Here is a 21,022-nt window from a genome sequence, read left to right on the forward strand (position 1 = left end):
TCTTCTAAAATTTTTCTTTTTATTAGAGGAAAATGATAATTTTGGGTGAAGTATGTTTAATTAGACCATCAAAATATTTTTTTTTAAATAATGATTTTTATAGTAATAGATAAAACAAAATAATCACTGAAATACTTTAAAATAAAGAGGTAACATTGTCTTACTGAAATGTCCCAGGAGTTTTGTTGGGATGTATAGTAAAGGGAATATTAAAGTCTGTGCATAGTATTTTATAAGTAATGGTGTTTAATGACAGTGGTTAGTGAATGGTATTTCATATACAACAACCAATAGATATTTCATCTTTTTCTTTCGTCCAATCTTGATTCGTTCAAAGCTTTATCTTAATATAATTTCTGTAGTAAATCTCTTGATTCCTGTCACCACTTTCTCAGAACAAATCGCTTGAGGTCTCTGTGGTCCTTCTAGTATATTAAATATTTTGCTAATTCCTCGTTGCTGAATTACTTGCTGAGCCTGTACGTTAAATTACTTTTAATTTTGTTGCCTTAACTGTTAGAATATAAAGATCAGTTGCTTGAATTTTTACATAATTTTCAAACAAATCTTTAGTTTCAGTACAAGTACATACAAAAATTAAAAAATTGAAACATTGTGTTTTCATCTTTAACCAATACTAGCAGAATTAATTGTAATAATATATACAGAAAATAAATATAAAGAAAAAGAAAAGTTAAAACAATACTCGTATTTCTTTTATAACAATTAATTTATTTACTTTTCACGGTAGTAATTTTGCTTTCACTTAATGTTTATATCATTATTATTATTATTTTGTGGAGGGAAACTGGAAAAAATCTTTTACCTTCTTAACATTCTTTACATTGTGAACAAAAAAAGACTGTAACCTTTAAATACAATAAAAAATATAATTCATTTGCCAAACATTTTAGGAGTTATTTTTCTTTTCTACTCTTTTACTCATGGCGTACATTATTAGTTCTTCGGATTTTTAATGGTCAAGCTGTAAGATTTAAATATTAAATACAAGTTCCATGACAGACAATTTTCGGCTTTTGATTGCACATAGTTAAAATAATACTTACATTTTATAATGTAAAGAAAACTGCATTCATCAGTTCGATTGATTTTTATATTAAGAAACTTTTCATGCTTCTTGCACTATTATAAAAGTATATCCTACTATAAAATTTTCGAGAATTATAATATGTAAAGTCTTTTCAAGTATTACTTAGTTATTTAATTAAATAGAATTCTTGCCGCTAAGACCGTCAGTCAGCCTAATCAATAGATCACAAAAAAAAAAAATTATGTAGATTCCACTCAGTTGAACCATTGATTAGGCCAAATTTGATCCTTATGAACATCCTAAAATCTATTAAAATTTCTTTGTCTGTTTTTTTTCTTTCAATGGAAGAAAGCAGAATGAAACTGTGGCATGAAGTGACCGCTCTCATTGTGACACAATGATGAACATAAAAAGAAAAAAATCTAATGGAGGAGCATGCCTTGACTTGGACCAAGGTCTCCGCATTGAGCCAATTATTTCCACTTTAGAATAAACTTTCTTTTTAAATACAAAGTATTCAGAAAAATACTTTGTCAAAAAGAAGGAGGGATCTTTGAGACAAATGTTGTCACATTTTGGCGGCCAGTACAAAAGATCATTTTCTACAATTCATTCTAGTAAATAGCAAAAGTTCAGAAAGCTTTTTTAAAACTAATAATGTACCAAATTTATTCTCTAGAATTCTTCATGATTTGAAGTGTTTTGGCTATGAATTGGTTATCTTAAAATAAAAATGTCATAAAGATAAATGAAAATAAAAATTAATAAATTATTGTAAGCTTTTTTATCTTGCAGTGAAATGAACTTCATTGATTAGACTGATACAGCCCATCTTGATATCCATTTTCACTATCAGAGTTGATAAGCGACGGCGATGACATAGCAATTCTTGGATCCGAAGATTCGCTGGCCGAATCACCTAAAGTATTTTTAACTGTGATGTATACAACCTTGGCCGTTTCTTGGTGATGAAGACCTGCAGTTCTAGGCGTTGTGTATGGCTGAAATACTTCACTATTTACTACTCTATCATCAGATGGCTTTTGCTCAGGTAATGGTTTGTTCAAAGGAGCTACCCATTTATAAGTAGTGTAATAATACCTGGTCTTATGAAACGCCGGAGTTTCAGCAGCCAAATATTGATTTACATTCTCGCCATCAATGGCCGCATTATCACCATCTACATCTTCTTTTAACGAATTTTTCACTTCAATTGGTGAATTATACTGAATTTTAACGGGAGTCAATGACGGAATTTTCACACTGAAATGCACAATCTTATTTAAAGGGCGAGCAAAAATATTTTTCAGTTCAGGTTCTGTTGAGGCTTCATGTGGTTCACTAAGCTCATCAGGAATACTTGTCTGTTGCACGTATCTAAATTTCTCGAATAGATTAATTGTAGGTGGAGAAATCTGAGCTTTTTGCAAGGGTTTATCAAAAGTTGTCTTTACTTCTTGAGATGTGACTGAAAGTGGAAGACCACCTATTGATGGATTCTCATCAGTTGATCCCTAAAAATCATTTCAGATTTATTATAATGAAATAAAAGTTGTAAGAATAATAAATAATAGCAGAATTAAAATATTCATAAAACTAGACTTTTTTGAACTTCCTAAACGGAATTTTCATATTTTTAAAACAATTTTTTTTCAAAGAAAATTTTTGTTTTGGGTGGGAGGAGGAAACAATGAACTATTGAAATAATATAATTGAGGTGGCGACCCTTTTCTATTATGACCCATACCTTGGATCCTTTGACCTTTTTGTCTGAACTCGTAAAGGACAGAACAGAGGTACTTATTAGCAATTTTTCTAAATTATGATGTTTGCCTCGGCTCAACACTTAGTTCCGGAGAGGTCACTTCAAGTTTAAATTATTTATTGTTCATTAATAAATTTTTTATTATTATCGTTTATTAAATTGATCGAAACAGAAATTAGCTGTCGAAAATCATGTTTCGAAAACTTCTATTTTGAAATTATATTTTTTTTTTGATTAATGAAATTGTTTTGATGTAGAGAGTACCACGCTCGTGCTTTTGATTACAGTTAGTTTTCAGTCAACCTTGTAAACAGTCAAATAACGAGTAGTATCGGTCTTCTATTTATTTACAATATTTTGCTTTCAGAATCATATCTGTGAACCAACATTCCTAAAAAAATTGTACTGAACAGTTTAGAAAACATTGTTGGTGTTGTCGATTTAAATATACAAATTATTTTATAACTTATATGTTACTGAGCGCTAAGACATTGGTAAAATGAAGGTTTCTAAGCTAAAATGGATAACAACAGACATGGAGATTCTCATGAATAACAACTCCTGTTTGACAAAACAAGAATTGTTTCGAAAACCCGTTAAAAAATCTTCGTGAAATAACAAAATACAGAATAATCCACTCTTAGTTCACTGTGACCAAAACATTAATATCAGCATCTCCGAAAGTCTCACAAATAGCAAATTTGAACGTTCTGCTTTGAGTATACTGCCATACTGCTGATAATGTAATGCCTACTACATACTTTTTAATAAATTCGTAATTTGGTACGCAAAAAAATTCAAAATTGAAAATCTGCACAAGGACTATTATTCCTTCTCCTCTTACGAGGGAAGGATTTACGAGAAGTAGCAAAAAAATATTCGAAATTGAACACGAGAAAATAGAGATTAGGATTTTGTTGAGCATTTTTCTTTAAAAAAATAAAAGTACATTCCATGATTAAAAAACAGAAAATGAGACAATAATAGTTATTACCTGCGTTGGCGGTTGAACTGGATGTGAATTAGGAAAATAAACCGTGTATGTTTTAAGCGATGTCGGTACTGTAACAGCTAATGGAATACTGCTGTGCAGAGTATTCGTTTTCAGAGGATGTTGATTACTCGAAGGTTCCAAATACTGCAGCGAGTTGCTCTCCTCGGACGGATAGTAATATTGAGGCAGAAGATAATGTTGCTCCCTCAGTTGATCAGCGAATAGTTTTAAGCTGTGATATTTGTCGATGGTCGAAATTAAATCTTGATACATTTGCTGCGATCTTTGGTATCCGTTTGTAAATCTGGACAGAGTTGTAAATATTGTTGCACACCATAGTACAATATTGTTCAAAGACATGTTGTTGCAAGTGAACACAAACTCTGTATTCCTTTAAACAATATGGTTTACTAATATTACTTTATATTAATATTACTTTCAATAATTATGTATTCTTTTATTCCCCTCTCCTGAATATGAAGTTTTCAGAGATTTCAACTAAAAGAAGAAAGTTGAAGAAATGGAAATCAATGTGCATCTTCACCTTGCGTGAAATATATTCAGCGTAAATAAATATTTATCATAAAATATTACTTATTTTAATAATTTATAACCTTCATAATAATTTATAAATCCACGAATTCTCTCTGTTCATTCGACTTTTTTATATCGAACGAAAGTCCAATTTCTCAGAGCTTAGAAAGCTTATATTTCTGGATTGGATTTCTTGCGAGTAGTGCATATCACAGACCGGTAGAAGCTGCAGGAAAGGAAAGTGGCAGGTAGACATGCCCCTGCAGTTCAGTCACATTACGTTTTTGAATTTACAGCTGAATTAATTTCGTTGAGTCTTAAAATATCACATCAAAACACTATTCGTTTTTGAGTAATTTAAACGTCTGTTACTTCTTATGCAAAGTTATAAATTCATTATGGATGATTCCCTCGCAGTCCCAAACACAAAACATAACTTTTTAACTGACGTTATTTAACGGATTGGGCTAATTATATAAGTGACTCCAGCAAGGGCCGAAAATTTTTGTTAATTTCACTACTTTTCAACCTTTGGTATTACAAGTCGATTTTGACAACCTACTAAACGTCGCTGTTTGTGCTGGAGTTAATTCTTGTAACGTCATTCTGTATATATATTTTTTTTTTCCACAAAAACCTTCTGAAAACTCCAATGCTTTTCGTTTCATGATTCCAATTATCTGTGAAGAGAAATGGATTTATTTCTAAATCCAAACAATCCATTATTCATTATCTGTAAATAGATATACAAGTACAGATACTCTTAGTTATCTTCCGAGCCAAAAAAACGTTAAGTAATAAACACGACTCATCTCTTTAAATTTAGATTCCAAGTAATGATTTCAGACGTTGATTTGATGAAATCCCAAGCAGAAATGAGATTACAGAAACCGATAGTTCTTCCGGCGAAGATGTCTAATGAATGGTATCGACTTCGAAAAGCCAATACTCTTGGTAGCACTCCGTCAGTGATTCTGTCTGTATCTGTATCAGTCACCATATCTGTAGGAAATCAATCATTATATTCAGAGTTATTTATTAATTTAAATTTAAATTTATTTGGTGCAAAAACTATTGTTAAAAAATAAATGTAATAGGGAAAGGAGCCGAGGATTAAAACAACTAATTATATAAAAATAAATACGTCTAGGGAAAATACAGTTGGGAGCAGTTAGTTTCATCTAAATAATTGTAAGGATAGTTTTTTGCAGGACGGGTTTCATCAGAATACTTTCTATTTTTTTAATTTTGTATATTTATATAATATATAATAAATTTTATATATTAGACTAGTACAAAAAGAAGAATGTGCTCGAATCGAAGCTTTTTTTTAAAGCTTTAATGTTTTCAGTTTTTATTTTTCTTGTTAATAATAACCCTTTTTTTTCTGAATTATAATTGTTTATTAACGTTTTCTTTTCATTTTTATGACTGTAATTGGACCTATTTTCATAATAATTTTCTTCTTCTTGTTTTGAAAACTGTCACACTCTTGGTCCCCTTGTAAACAATAAGGAAAAGACGAAAGCTATGTACCATTACAAAAAAAAAAAATTAAATAACATTTATATATATAGAAAAAACAAAAAACTAACATGTAAATACACTATGAAAACTCATTTAGGAAAATAAATAAAGTCGAAATTTATCAATTCGAGCACACATAAAGGTAATTTAATAATTATTTCTATTGATATTAGTATAACACTTATAAACGATTCTAAACACTATAAACTATACATCCAACTTTGTCTTTTTTGAATATAAATAACTAAAAAAAGAAAAAGAAATTAATTTTTAATTAATGTTTGTTCTTGTGTAACATTTTATTTATTTATATATATTTATATTATATAATAATAATCATCATCAAATATTTCATTAAAAAACTCCAGCTATCAATACCTAATTTTCTTTCTTTTTTTTTACAAAACCCCATATTTACAAATTCCATTTGGATCTATAGAATAAAAAAATTCATTTTTGTAAAATAAAAAAAAGGTCTTATGTGACAAGTGAATTTGAGCTTTCTGGAAAACTTAACATCTTCAATAAATTTTATTAGAAAATTTCAGAAATCTGATTTTTTCTTACCACTTAATATGCTTTATATGTTCTCTGTTTTCTTGTTTTTAAAAAAACCTTATTTATCGTGAATTTCAAGCACCATATATAAATAAATACTATTTGCAACTTTATCCAGGAAACTAATTTTGTTTATATTTCTTTTAATAGTTTCATTAAATTAACATTTTAATAGTGTGTTTTATTAGCACAGAATTCTTTAATTACTTTTTCTGAGGTATGTTTTTTAATAATACCACTTGACTAGGCTAATATCATTTTTTAAATTTCATTTCTTAGATTTTTAATAAAACTTAATGCATTAATCCTTTAACGAGTATAAGCTTACTCAGAGAAATTTAGGAAAAAGAGAATCTTATTTGAGGGGATTAAACGAGACATCTTTGGAAAAATAGAAAAAGTTTTAGCAAATCTGTCCTTAACCCCTTAACGTGCACGCTCGAGTTAACTCGAGCGCGCTAAACTGGCCAAACTGTGCACACTCGAGATAATTCGGGCGGCGTTGTTCTTTATGCTGCTATAATTTTTCTCACTCGAATATAATCGAGAATTGAAAATAACAATGTGAAAGCAAAGAGAAACAATCGTTTTATTGATATTTATCAAAAAAACTGTGCATTAAGGGGTTAATTACATTACAGGCGCTTCTGCACCTTAAATACACTCAATTCTTGATCATTTTCATAATCGCTTTGAATTATTAAATCCTGTTGATTTGATCCAAAATACTTCTATAGTTTCTGTTAATTTTTGGATTTATGTCAAAAACCGTCACAGATTGATTCACAGTTGAATGACTCAAAGAATAAGCGAGTGTAACATATGAAGGTGGAAGCCAAATTCTCAGCAACAATCTGAAGTAAGCCTGATTATGGATGGAAAAAGAAATTTAAGAATAAAAAAGGCAATTGTGATTTTTTGGATATAATCAAGATACCATTATAGGCAAATCGTTTAAATAGTTTCATCGTTCATATCCCATTAATAATACTAATAAAATCTCTTCCTATAAACTTCTTACAGCTCACTGTCCGGTGATAAATAGTGTTGTTCTAACGAAAGTACACTGTCCGGAGGACGGCAGTGTATTTAAAAAAGCTCCGGGCGCCAATAACCTTGACGCGCTTTAAATTAAAAAAATTAAAATAAAATAATTATAAAATCACCGGAATTAGCCTCCAATGTCAATTCTGCGCCAATGAAACACAAATTCGTTATAATTAATGAAATTTTTCAAGAAAATTAACGGTTCTGATGTTACTCTTTATTTTTCTATCAATACTCTATTATTACTGTTTTCATAAGTAGCTTTTTAAATTAAAACAAAATATATAATTAATTATTCTTACTTGCATTTTAATCACACATTGTAAATATCAAATATATTTTCAATATATTATTATGTATACAAAAATTGTTTACAATGGATTACATTATGTATAAATATTTAATTATAATACAATAAGTATTTTTTATTATATATTTATAATTTAAAAACTATTTGTTTGTAATTTGCAGTATGTTCTGATAAACGCTTTTCAATAAAAGGGCTGTTATAAACTGGTGGGAACAAAAGTAAATGGCAAACACAGATTCTGAACTTCAAACCAATGAAGCATCATTTTTAAGGCTGCAATTAACAGTTCAAAAACCATTATTAGTTCTTGGTTTACTTTGAAAATGTACACTATTATGGCCTTCAAATTCTTACAAATTTTGAGTAAGAATTTAGGATATTTTATAGTTACAGCGGTTTACACTCAAAAAAATACCAACTAATCAAATGAAATTCGGCCCAATCTTTATTAACCAAATACACAGGCACAGAACATCCTGCAATCATTCTTAAATATTTATTTCATAAAATATTCGATTTTAAATAATTATTTGGTTTTAGAAAATCCGAGAAAAAAAAAAATAATTAAAACATTCTCATATTGTCTTTTTAATTGTTTCATTTTTTTGGTTAATTATAAATTCGTTGCACATACCACATTCACAACTACAAATATATGTATGCACATATATATAATACATATATATTTATATAAAATATGCTATAAATTTGGTTGCATTCAATGTTTTACTATACTACTATCATTTTCCTTTTTTTTTTTGGTTAATGGAAATAATCTTTCAGGCAGTGGGCTGTTTATTAGATTTATTATTTTTTCAAATTTAGGCATTTTAGCAAGTTCTTTGTTTCTGGCAGTGCACCGACAATTTTTAAAGTTTTTTCTTACTTCCTGGATGGTTTTCAAAATGTGTACATGGAAACATTGGCGTCTTCTAAAAATTATACTTGGAGTAGCAGCATAATATTAGAATAAAATCAATTTAGATAATCAATTTAGTTTTATTCTCGGGGATTAAGAAATTAGGAAAGTTCAATGGTGACTTGCACTTAAAATAAAACTTCACTTGTTAACTAAAATGGTAAATTTAAATATTACACACTTTTTTACTTAATAAATATTTTTTAGACGGCCGAAGAATTGTAGAGAACCTCTGCTAATTCAGTCCAGGACTATTTCAACAGAGGAGTTCCATCAAAGAATATTTTGATTCAAGCTTATCAAGATATAACAAAAGCCTTTCGTACCGGACTGTGGAAACGCCCTTTTCTATCTCCCTTTTACGGATTAATTAATTATATTTGTACTCGAGTAAAAACACATTTTTTCAAGTTGGGAATTCGAAGAGTGGACGCCAGATTGCAGTGTATATAGGATATTGCGGTGTGGACTCTCCTTTTGGCTCAGCTAAGGCAAACCCATATTGATATGATTGCTACTGAAATCTTAAAAGAAGAAGATTGCGCCGAGGATAAACTTCTCTTTATCCATCTTTATCTCTCCCTTAGACGCCCCTCCATTTATTTAGGCTTATTGTTTTATAATCAGCGCTATTAATCAGCAGTATAATCTTTCAAAAAATGTTGAACAAAAATCTTTAATGAAAAGTACCTGCTGGGGTTTATTACTCTTTTTGGCAGTTACCTCAACAGGAAAGTATCCTGTTCTGTTTACCTTTTTAATTAAACAAAATATTGTATTAGGTCCTTTAAAAACATTTTTGAAATATTAAAATGAATAATTTTCTATTTGAGTACTAAATTAATTTTAATGCAAGCATTTGAGCAGGAGTTATTTTTCAATTGGGCACACGTTTTTTTTTTTTTATAGTAAGCTTACTTTTTTAAAAAAAATAAATAAAAAAAATAAAATGAAAAGCATAGTTCAAGACTTTTGCTGAGATCTCACTTTTGTTTCTTTCTTAAAATGAAAGTTTGGTACAAAATTGAATCCGAGCATTACTAATACAATTTATTTTCTGCAATAAAAACATTTATCATATCAAATGCCAAGCATTTGTTTAAGCCTATAAATCTATGTTATAATATACGTATTTAACATATTTGCCCTTACGCCTTTAAAAAGTAAACAGTACACAAGAGGGCCATAATTATTATAATTTTAAACTGTTGCTTAAATCAATATCTCGTAAATTAGCTATTTAAAAAATAAATTGTAAATGTTTGATCTGTCCGCATAGTTGTTTTTTTTAAAAGAGTTATTTGGGATTTCAGTAGTTTTAGCGATGTTATTGAATTAATAATACGAAATAAAACAATATTTTTCGATGACCATTGATAGTGGAGGACTAAAGTTCGGAAGGAAATTATGGAAGTTAGTTATGTTTTCATACGTTCCAAAAAACAAAAAAAAAACACTATAACTTTGTGAAAATTATGTACACAGTTAAAACTGCAAATGCAGATGAAGATATCGGCACTGACATTCATACTTCTTTTGCAGAACTCCTTCAGTCAAGAATAGTTGATATCAACGTTAGCAGTACAGCCAAGCTGTGCATAGTACCAACAAAGGGCAGAAGAACAGCGATTTTTCTAGAGCAGCCGGGCAATGAAATTGTGCCTGCAATAGTTGAGTGGAGCAATGAGACATTCATTAAAAAAAAAAAGGCCGAAAAACTGGCAAAAGAAGGAGCCTTAGTGCGCTCTATTGCGGCATTTTTTTAGGCCAATAAGAGGTAGATCATAAGAACCACCCTCTAAGGGCGAATTTGGTAGGACAAAGAAACAAACTTGTTACTATGAAAGCTTCAGAGCTTACTAGCAATATTACAGAGCAAGGCCTTCTTCGGAAATACCACTCTGTGTTTTAGGAGGCGAAGGCGGCGCAAGGGAAATGAAACGCTATTACACCTTTTTAACAAATTTTCATATATCGACCGTTGAGGGTTCTCTTAGATCTGGGACAGAAAAGGTGATACCGAACTACTGGCCCAAACTATCCTCTTGCCTCAAATCCTAGCGTTTATTAGCAGAAACAGCTTGATGTAAAATGAAATCGAGGTATACCATTAGTTTAAGCACCCTTAAAAGCCCGTCGGTATGTAGAGTAATAAGAATAATTGACTGTACATCAAAATGTCCTACCAACAAAACTTAACTGAAGCCCCTAATTTTGCGAAATTTCATCTAAATCAAATTAAAAAATATTAATTAACACAAAATTGTTATTGCACATTTCAGTCTCTTTTTGTTTGTCTTTGTAAATTTCTTTGAATAAACAAAAAAATAAAAACCAGAAGTATTGGGAAATTTATCACAATGGTACCATAAAATTAATCATTAAAAATTATCAAAATTTATGTACACATACAAGTTTTTTCTTTTTTAAAAAAATTACAATTAATTACTTAATTTACAAACAAAAATAAATGAGAAAATTAGAAGTAAATGTGTATTTATACATATTAGTATTATGAATCTCTAAATCTATTTACAATCATTATACATTAATTCATAAACCAAAATTTACATATTTAATGAAGTAAATATGGAAAAAGGAACTTTTTTTTTATTGACGAATAATTTAAGATTATATATTAAAAAATAAAAATAAACAATGGGTCTACATTGTACGGGAGCAGAGGCCAATTTTTGTGAATTTTATAACGTCCATAAAATAAAAGTTCAACAATAATCTGTTTATACATAATAAATACAAATTATAAGTACCTCACAATACGTACTTTATTACATGTATAACTATCTATAAATTAAAGATTAGTATACACAACTTTTTGTGTTTTGTATCAAACAATCCCAAGCAGGCCTTCAGTTTTCAGTTTTGTATTTCACTTTTAGCGCATTTTCTTGTTGTTGTTTTTTTTTTTGAGCTGCATTTAAACAATTATAAGAGCTCAAAACTTACAGTTAATTTTTTTACTTAGTACTATGTTGATTGAAGTAATCAGTATTGATTTTATAATTTGTGATTGATCGGCATTCATTGGGATTAAACTTTAATAATGAATACAGTTTCTAATCTATTACCTGCATTCTGTAGCATTACTGAAACTGTTGGAAAAAAAATATATATTGTGGCACTTACTATTTTGCAAATATAAGTCGGCCAAAAATGGAAACACCACTATCATACTTAGTAGCAAAAATCCCTACGATTCGATTACTATAAAATAAAATAAATATTAAATAGCATTTTTGATTATTTTCTTTGTTTTTATTCTATATTTATGTTTAAAAATAACATATAACTAAAGAAAATTACAGAGTTCAGCTCACTAGAATTGTCCTTATTACATGTCACAACCAGTTCGAGCCAATTTATAAAAAATATATTAATATTTTTTTTCTATTTTTAAACAACGGGAAAGTGCTTATCTTTTAAAGCTTTTTATTTTTTAAAAATATTTTTTACTTTAAATAAGTGGCCTTAAAAGGTTACTTTATCTAGTTATTATTATTTTTGAAATAAGTTTTCAGATTTAAAAAACCTATTTTACAAAATATAATAGTCTGAAAAAAGAATTATTTCTCAGCAAAGCTCTTTTCTCATTGTTGAAAAAGTTTTGAATTGTAGTTATGAGGAGAAAAGGTATCTTTAACTGGGATTCCTTAGTCCTACATAAATAAGTTTTGACTATGAATAACATAGAAGATAGATCTCAATAAAACACTTTCAACAAGTAAAAGACTATTAAGACAACAGATCTAGACTCTCCCTGGAAAAATAATAGGTTGATTTATATATTTATTTCATTAGGGCAACCTATTTTACTGGACTCCCACGCGGAGGTCCCGGGTTCGAATCCAGCAGCTGACCCTTAGATTTTCTCTTCCTAGGAGCTTTTTACAGCTCACTGTCCGGTGATGGACTGTGTTGTCTGTAACGAGAGAACACTGTCCGGAGGCCGGCAGTGCACTGGAAAAAGCTCCGGGCGCTAATAACCTCAGCTGTTGATGCGCAAAAAAAACAAAAAAAAACCTATTTTACAAAATATAATAGTCTGAAAAAAGAATTATTTCTCAGCAAAGCTCTTTTCTCATTGTTGAAAAAGTTTTGAATTGTAGTTATGAGGAGAAAAGGTATCTTTAACTGGGATTCCTTAGTCCTACATAAATAATATTAATACATAAATACTGATACTGCTAATTATTTTAGTTGGGATAATATTAATACAACCATTTCTTGAATTTAACTTGGATGGTGGTGGTAAAGATTATGAACTTCTGTGTTAATAGTGAAATTTTAAATCCTTTTATACGAACCTACAGATTTAAATATTTTAGGAATGCTACTTTTATAATTAAAGCATCAAATTACAGTTAGAAGTAGCCAAGAATATAATCCCTATTGAATTAATTACTTTTTAAGATCTTAAAGTGATTATGGTCAAATTATTAGGGTATACTGTTTACTCAATTGGTTCAAAAATAGGTTCATTCCTAGATTTGACATAAGATGAAAGTTTGTTTGGATAAAAAACTCCTCAAAAAGTTAAATTCCCTGCTTACAAAAAGTTCTGAGTGGGATAGATAGTTGTGAAAATTCGGCGTAAAACGTCTAGTCAATATTATTTCAGTACGGATACCAAAAATAAGAAAAGAATTTAGTGCTTGCTTGGAAATGTTTAACATGAATAATAATTCTCAAAGATGAAAATTAAGCAGCCAAATACCATTCTTGATTTCACTAATGTCCTTCAAACGTCAATAACTTGGGCAGAAATGATTTTCAAAAAATAACGGAAATGATTGTACTACCTAATGTCAAATTCTAGTGAATTCCGAATTGGAAATGATTGATATTCGAAAACGTTACTACTTGGGAGAGTTCTGTTGTTTTTTTTTTTTTATCTCACTTAAGATAATTTGGGATTAGCAGATTTGTCGCAGTATGCATCTAAGCTAGGATTTATTTATTTGCGGGATGCTGCCAATAAATTGATTAAATAGTTAAAATTTAAATTAAAGCACATACAACACCATTAGAAGCAAAATATCTGTGTCAATAATGCTTCCAACTCGACTCTTTGGACCTCATATGTACAAGATGGACAAGGTTCACTGAGAACCCGTTAGGCCCACTGCGTATTTCTGATAATACAGCTAGCTTAATGAAGTCTTCAAAGAGGGAAGAATTATCCCTTTTGACAATTTAAAAAAAGGTAACATTATTTTTCATTCCAATACAATAATTCAGAAAAATGTTAACAGTGCTTCCTGACAATCTTTCCTGATTTCTCCCATTTATTTCTCAAATAAACAATTAGACACTTGTTCCGATGGCTGGATTATACTGTCCAGGTGTAAGGGGAGCCGGTGGAGGGGGCGATTGGGGTCGGGGCGGCGGAGGTTCGCACATCTCGGACATTGCGTTCAGGATCTGTTCGAATTTAGCGTGTCGCTCAGCCGGGGCTACTCCTGCACCCCGGCTACCCCACAGGAATTTCAGTTGGAATTCCGTACGGAAAACATCGCCCAACAGATCAACAATCCTCGAATCACCGAGTACAATCTCTGAATTACGACGGTATGTGGCCAGCGATTGTGCCACTCGCCTAGAATCTTCCATATGCATTGATAAAGTCTTTAATCCTTGATCGCTGGCTGAACTTTCCCAGGCTTGTATGCAGCTGAATTCTATGCTCGAATTACAGGTGTTATCTGCAAAATACAATAGTTTTACTATTTAAAACACAACAAAGGAAGCCCTAGTTTTAGAGTAAAACATTACAAATACAATTTAACAAAACGTTTCAGACAACTCAATAAATATTTTAGGTTGGTAGGAAAGTTTTGTCATTTGTAATTTTCAAAGCACTTTTTTTAATGAAATTTTTAATATCTGAATTATATTATCTTACAACAATTTGTTTGCTCTTTACAATAATACACAATTGTCTTTTATTTGACCTTAATTATTTCCTATTTTTCTTACCATTTGTGACATTTTAAGGAAGCAATTTAGAAGAATTCTCTTCAATCAGTTCATACTAAGAACTGACATCTCGAAAAAATTAATGCCGTTTGGAACATCAATAGTGTTAGTGAAAGCATTGTGCAACAATTGTTCCAGTAATTTCAGCCTGGAGATTTTGAACACGATGCTAGACTACGAACCAAACAGTCGATCTGCGGCTTTAAAGACAATCTTGATGAACGCACTAACCACTAGCCTAATCTCTTCTTTTAATTTTGCTGTTTTGTTTTTTGAAACCTCAAACAATATTTCCGGCCAAAACACAATTTATAAAATTAAAAAGACTTTCACTAGTAAACAAGTTAAGGTCATATTTACTTCTAGTATCCTCTTGTGAACGTTCCAACAGTAGAATAAAAGGCAGTATATGTGGTATAGTTGTATTGGGTGCTTGAGGATTTGTACATTCGTTCATATTCTTTAATGTTGGACGAAGTTTTGCTTCAAAATTGAACGCTGAATCCGTGAAATTTTGCCTCAAAATGTGCCATGTTACAGACAATCGTAGAATCTGTGAAATTAAAGTAGATGAAATGAAGACTTTGTAATAAATTAATAAAAAAGAAATAAAATAGAAAAGAAACATGATTCCGAGAGGTACCTGAGGCATACACAAACCCATCATTATAGCGTTAAAACCGAACAAATTTCCTAATGCAGTTTTAGTATCTATGGCAACCTGGATCCATTTGTTGAGAGTTTCCGCCCTTTCGGAGTCTGCATTGCAGGTTAAAATGGTGACAGCAACCAGTAATTTAAGACAGATGGTTCTGAAAAATAAGGTGATTAGAATTCCACCAATTGGAAAGTTGAAGATTACCCGAGTTAATTCACTTCGTCTAACTTACCTTTCAATCAAGTCCAGCCTCATCTGATGGCCGAAAGTTAGAGCGCACAACTCCAGACCAGAAGTAACTCCAATCACTTGTTGAGATAATGCAGTATTCTTATCTATAATTAATTCCAAATCTGCCCTGGTCAGATGATTAGCTATGATTCTGGAGCCGTTGTCCTGCAGCATAGTACGAATTCCTTTCAATGCTGTAGCGTCTAAAGGTTTATTCTCAGTACAAGGTAACAGAATAGTTTGGAAACTATCTAGATTAAAACTTGACGGCAGATCGATGACAGTTGTTGGTGGTATGGAGTCTTCCAGTCCTGAATCATAATCACAAGCCTTCAAGGTGGTGGAAGAAAATGAGGACGTCAGCGAACTGCTTGTATAATGAGGATTCTTCACTATCACACCACCAGGCCTTAAGGTGGTCATCGTGCAATGTACAGCTGAATCCGATATATCGCCAGCCGCCGAACTTTGTACAGAATCTCCGGATCCATTGCCGGAATCACTGCCAGAAGCATGGTACGATATTACCCTATTAAAACTACCCTGACCGGTCATTGTATAATGCGGACTATCCGTTATGTCTATATCATCTAGCTTCATCAAGCTTGGCCTGGTAACCGGTTTAGGTGGCGGCTGTTGTGACTGTTGTTGATCTGGAAACGGGCGCCTTTCAGCGTTTGGACTTAAAGTTGGATCGCTCGTCACTCGGGTCATTTTTCTAGGCAGCGTGGTTGTCTTTTTTAAACAGTTTCCTCTTGGTAGGGAATGTGTGGAAAACTTGGTCACTACAGTTTCACATCCGACCGATCTGGACATCTGATCTTGTATCACTCCGTCGGCACTGTTGCTGCGATCGTCAACGCGAGCCAAGGTCAGCACCGCTCGTCCATTCTCCGGAGCTAATGAATGACTTCTCGTCTTTTTACTAGGCACCCTTGGTGGCATATTGTCCCATCTTGTTCTGGTTGGTGAAGGAGCCGGACTAGATCTAGGTAATGGAGACGTGGCTTGTGAATGTAGACCATATTTCGTCGCATAGAATGACAAAGGAAACATACGATTACACGGATACTGTATTCTTGCACGTGACGCTGTCGTAATTGATTTACCACTGCCAACATAATAGGTTATCAGATCAGGTACGGTGTCAAACGGTTCGTCCTCGAATTGGTATTGGACTGTTTCATAGACAGTGTCTGGTTGGATTACTACCTGGAAATAAAAGAAAAATATATTAGTACAATCGTTCTCTTATTGAGAAATCATTTCTTGCTGACTTGCATAATTTAATAAATTCTCTAATTAGAAAGACTGAATTACTTTCGTCTTTACGACTACCTGTTTCAATGTATGTAAACTAAGGGCATTTTAGTTAAATGATTGAGAATATTGCTGACGGTTGTTTTTTCAGTGATATTGAACATTACTGACATTTAATTACACTCTCTGTACATCGCCGTTAAACTGACTTGGGTTTGCCGTTGAATGACCATCCAAGATTTGCAGTACTCCCTCCAAGAGATGGGCAATTGCTGTTGGTACAACCAACGACAGGTTTTGGACCAACAAGTGTAGAACATGTTTCATACCTGAACAGCTGATCAGCCACTGATGCCAGCTCACATCCACCCCTCAACCACTAACTTATTGCACCAGAAAAGCCGCCTCATTGTTTAAACAATGTCTTTATTAATGATTAAAACCAATTTACCTTGTTGATAACAAAGTGAAGGGGAACACCACCGGATCTGCAGGTAAGTACAAAGTTTCCTGGCTGTGAGGTACAATCTCTCACTAAGAATTCGCCTTGTTGACGTACAATTTCTTCGGCTCGTACCCTGGGTATAGCACCGTGGTACCAAGCGTGAGAACGTAAATCTCTGGAGTCTAGGGATAGTTCCCACTCTAGTGCTCTCTTCAGACCCGCGCCCCCCTCCACTGGGTCCACTACCGCTTCCTGTAACAATGATAGTCAATTAGCTTTCTGCAAGAATCTTTCGTTTTTAATAAGAATTGAAGTTTATAACTGTAAGCGCAATTGCCCCTGATACAAGCAGATGACTGGTCATGTGACATGAAAGGAGTTACCACCAATCGGTGGCTTTTCAATGAGCCAGTCAAAGAGGAAAGATGGTCAATGAGAGGGGTAGGATATGCGGAGAGGCAAGAGTGAAGCTTCTTGTATTGGGCGGATATTAGACCTTGAATAAAAGATACTTTTAGATCGGAATGAATGGTTAGGTTAGGTTAGAGAAATAGTGTGAATCACTGGTTATGCGGAATAGAATTTGTGACTGCAGTGTTAAGAGTGCTATTTAGCTCTCATTTTTAATGTAATTAGTTAGTTTTAAAACTCTGTGAGCCCATTTTCACTAAAAAAAAAAACAAAATCTCTTTTTACATCCTAGTTAACTACAAAGAACTCAAACCCTCAGTCTCGCAAGCTGCGGAAGTTATGCAATAGAGAATCCATTTGCTTGAACTGGACTAAATCCTATGCTGATACAATGGAGGATTGGAGAGCTGAGAGTTCTAGTACTGAAGCCGATAAAGAAAGAAATGTTACAGTCTACTTCCTCAAACTTTTCTTAATAATAATTAGTAAATAAATAATAATAATATTAATTAATAATGGTAGAAGAATATACTCAATAAGGCTTTGGAAGGTTCAACAAGAAACATATCTGCTGAGAACATGCTAGTTTAGGACCTTGGGATATAGATGGTGCTTGATCGTATTGTTGTAAACCAGTGGTTCTTAACCGCTGTTCCGCGAATATGGTCCAAGTGTTCCGCGAAATTTCAATTTTAAATGTTAATGCTGTAAAATTATGGCCGTTCTATATCTCTCACTGTGAACCACGTACAGATATGGAATTTTGTTCTCTTGTACACTTTGTTTTTCTCAATTATAAACTATAATTATTTTGTGCACAGATCTAAAAAAGTAGAAGATATAAAGGGTTGAAAATTTTTTGGGTCATGAAATTCTGTAAAATTATGGCCGTTCTATATCTCCCACTGTGAACCACGTATTCGCATGGAATATTGTTCTCTTGTACACTTTGTTTTTCTCAATTATAAACTATAGTTATTTTGTGCACAGATCTAAAAAGGTAGAAAATATAAAGGGTTGAAAATTTTTTGGGTCATTCTGAAATTCTGTAAAATTATGGCCATTCTATATCTCTCACTGTGAACCACGAATTGATATGGAATTTTGTTCTCTTGTACACTTTGTTTTTCTCAATTATAAACTATAGTTATTTTGTGCACATATCTATAAATGTAGAAGATATAAAGGGTTGAAAATGTTTTGGGTCATGAAATTCTGTAAAATTATGGCCGCACTATATCTCCCACCGTGAACCACATATGGAATTTTGTTCTCTTGTACGCTTTGTTTTTCTCAATTGTAAACTATAGTTATTTTGTGCACAGATCTAAAAAGGTAGAAGATATAAAGGGTAGAAAATTTTTTGGGTCATGAAATTCTGTAAAATTATGGCCGTTCTATATCTCCCACCGTGAACCGCGTATTCGTATGGAATTTTGTTCTCTTGTACGCTTTGTTTTTCTCAATTATAAACTATAGTTATTTTGTTCACAGATCTAAAAAGGTAGAAGATATAAAGGGTTGAAAATTTTTAGGGTCATGAAATTCTGTAAAATTATGGCCGTTCTATATCTCTCACTGTTAACCACGTATTCGTATGGAATTTTGTTCTCTTGTACACTTTGTTTTTCTCAATTATAAACTATAGTTATTTTGTGCACAGGTCTATAAATGTAGAAGATATAAAGGGTTGAAAATGTTTTGGGTCATGAAATTCTGTAAAATTATGGCCGTACTATATCTCCCACCGTGAACCACGTATGGAATTTTGTTCTCTTGTACGCTTTGGTTTTCTCAATTATAAACTATAGTTATTTTGTTCACAGATCTAAAAAGGTAGAAGATATAAAGGGTTGAAAATTTTTTGGGTCATGAAGTTCTGTAAAATTATGGCCGTTCTATATCTCCCACCGTGAACCGCGTATTCGTATGGAATTTTGTTTTCTTGTACACTTTCTTTTTCTCAATTATAAACTATAGTTATTTTGTGCACAGATCTAAAAAGGTAGAAGATATAAAGGGTTGAAAATTTTGTGGGTCATGAAATTCTGTAAAATTATGGCCGTTTTATATCTCCCACCGTGAACCACGTATTCGTATGGAATTTTGTTCTCTTGTACACTTTGTTTTTCTCAATTATAAACTATAGTTATTTTGTGCACAGATTTAAAAAAGTAGAAGATATAAAGGGTTGAAAATTTTTTGGGTCATGAAATTCTGTAAAATTATGGCCGTTCTATATCTCCCACCGTGAACCACGTATTCGTATGGAATTTTGTTCTCTTGTACACCTTGTTTTTCTCAATTATAAACTAAACTTATTTTGTGCACAGATCTAAAAAGGTAGAAGATATAAAAGGTTGAAAATTTTTTGGGTCATGAAATTCTGTAAAATTATGGCCGTTCTATATCTCCCACCGTGAACCACGTATTCGTATGGAATTTTGTTCTCTTGTACACCTTGTTTTTCTCAATTATAAACTATAGTTATTTTGTGCACAGATCTAAAAAGGTAGAAGATATAAAGGGTTGAAAATTTTTTGGGTCATGAAATTCTGTAAAATTATGGCCGTTCTATATCTCTCACTGTGAACCACGAATTGATATGGAATTTTGATCTCTTGTACACTTTGTTTTTCTCAATTATAAACTATAGTTATTTTGTGCACAGATCTAAAAAGGTAGCAGATATAAAGGGTTGAAAATTTTTTGGGTCATGAAATTCTGTAAAATTATGGCCGTTCTATATCTCTCACTGTGAACCACGTATTGGTATGGAATTTTGTTCTCTTGCACACATTGTTTTTCTCAATTATAAACTATAGTTATTTTGTGCACAGATCTAAAAAGGTAGAAGATATAAAGGGTTGAAAATTTTGTGGGTCATGAAATTCTGTAAAATTATGGCCGTTCTATATCTCCCACCGTGAACCACGTATTGGTATGGAATTTTGTTCTCTTATACACTTTGTTTTTCTCAATTATAAACTATAGTAATTTTGTGCACAGATCTAAAAAGGTAGAAGATATAAAGGGTTGAAAATTTTTTGGGTCATGAAATTCTGTAAAATTATGGCCGTCCTATATCTCTCACTGTGAACCACGTATTGGTATGGAATTTTGTTTTCTTGTACACTTTGTTTTTCTCAATTATAAACTATAGTTATTTTGTGCACAGATATAAAAAGGTAGAAGATATAAAGGGTTGAAAATTTTTTGGGTCATGAAATTCTGTAGAATTATGGCCGTTCTATATCTCCCACCGTGAACCACGTATTCGTATGGAATTTTGTTCTCTTGTACACCTTGTTTTTC

At 31.8% G+C, this 21,022-nt stretch overlaps 2 protein-coding genes across 6 annotated transcripts in view; both read right to left on the reverse strand.

Annotated features, from left to right (window-relative positions):
• Positions 1 to 161: 161 nt before the first annotated feature.
• On the reverse strand, positions 162 to 4,933 carry LOC141455658 (uncharacterized). Its single transcript, XM_074130897.1, has 2 exons — positions 3,811 to 4,933; positions 162 to 2,565 (listed from the first exon to the last, which is right to left on the reverse strand). The coding sequence occupies exons 1-2, from the start codon at positions 4,168 to 4,170 to the stop codon at positions 1,858 to 1,860; spliced, it is 1,068 nt and encodes a 355-aa protein (XP_073986998.1). The 5' UTR covers positions 4,171 to 4,933; the 3' UTR covers positions 162 to 1,857.
• Positions 4,934 to 5,754: 821 nt separating this feature from the next.
• LOC141455834 (breast cancer anti-estrogen resistance protein 3 homolog) overlaps positions 5,755 to 21,022 on the reverse strand; it is a 301,202-nt gene continuing 285,934 nt past the window's right edge. For all 5 annotated transcript variants that reach the window (XM_074131261.1, XM_074131263.1, XM_074131258.1 and 2 more), the window contains 5 exons: positions 17,303 to 17,548; positions 15,593 to 16,803; positions 15,346 to 15,514; positions 15,063 to 15,255; positions 5,755 to 14,428 (listed from right to left, as the gene is read on the reverse strand). In XM_074131261.1, coding sequence (XP_073987362.1) covers positions 14,031 to 14,428; positions 15,063 to 15,255; positions 15,346 to 15,514; positions 15,593 to 16,803; positions 17,303 to 17,548 — 2,217 coding nt within the window. In that variant the 3' untranslated portion in view covers positions 5,755 to 14,030. The remainder of the gene's footprint in view (positions 14,429 to 15,062; positions 15,256 to 15,345; positions 15,515 to 15,592; positions 16,804 to 17,302; positions 17,549 to 21,022) is intronic.

The sequence above is a fragment of the Rhodnius prolixus genome, unplaced genomic scaffold (genome assembly GCF_049639745.1).
Source record: "Rhodnius prolixus isolate KJV_2025 unplaced genomic scaffold, Rpr scaffold_4, whole genome shotgun sequence".
Taxonomy (NCBI): Eukaryota; Metazoa; Arthropoda; class Insecta; order Hemiptera; family Reduviidae; genus Rhodnius; species Rhodnius prolixus.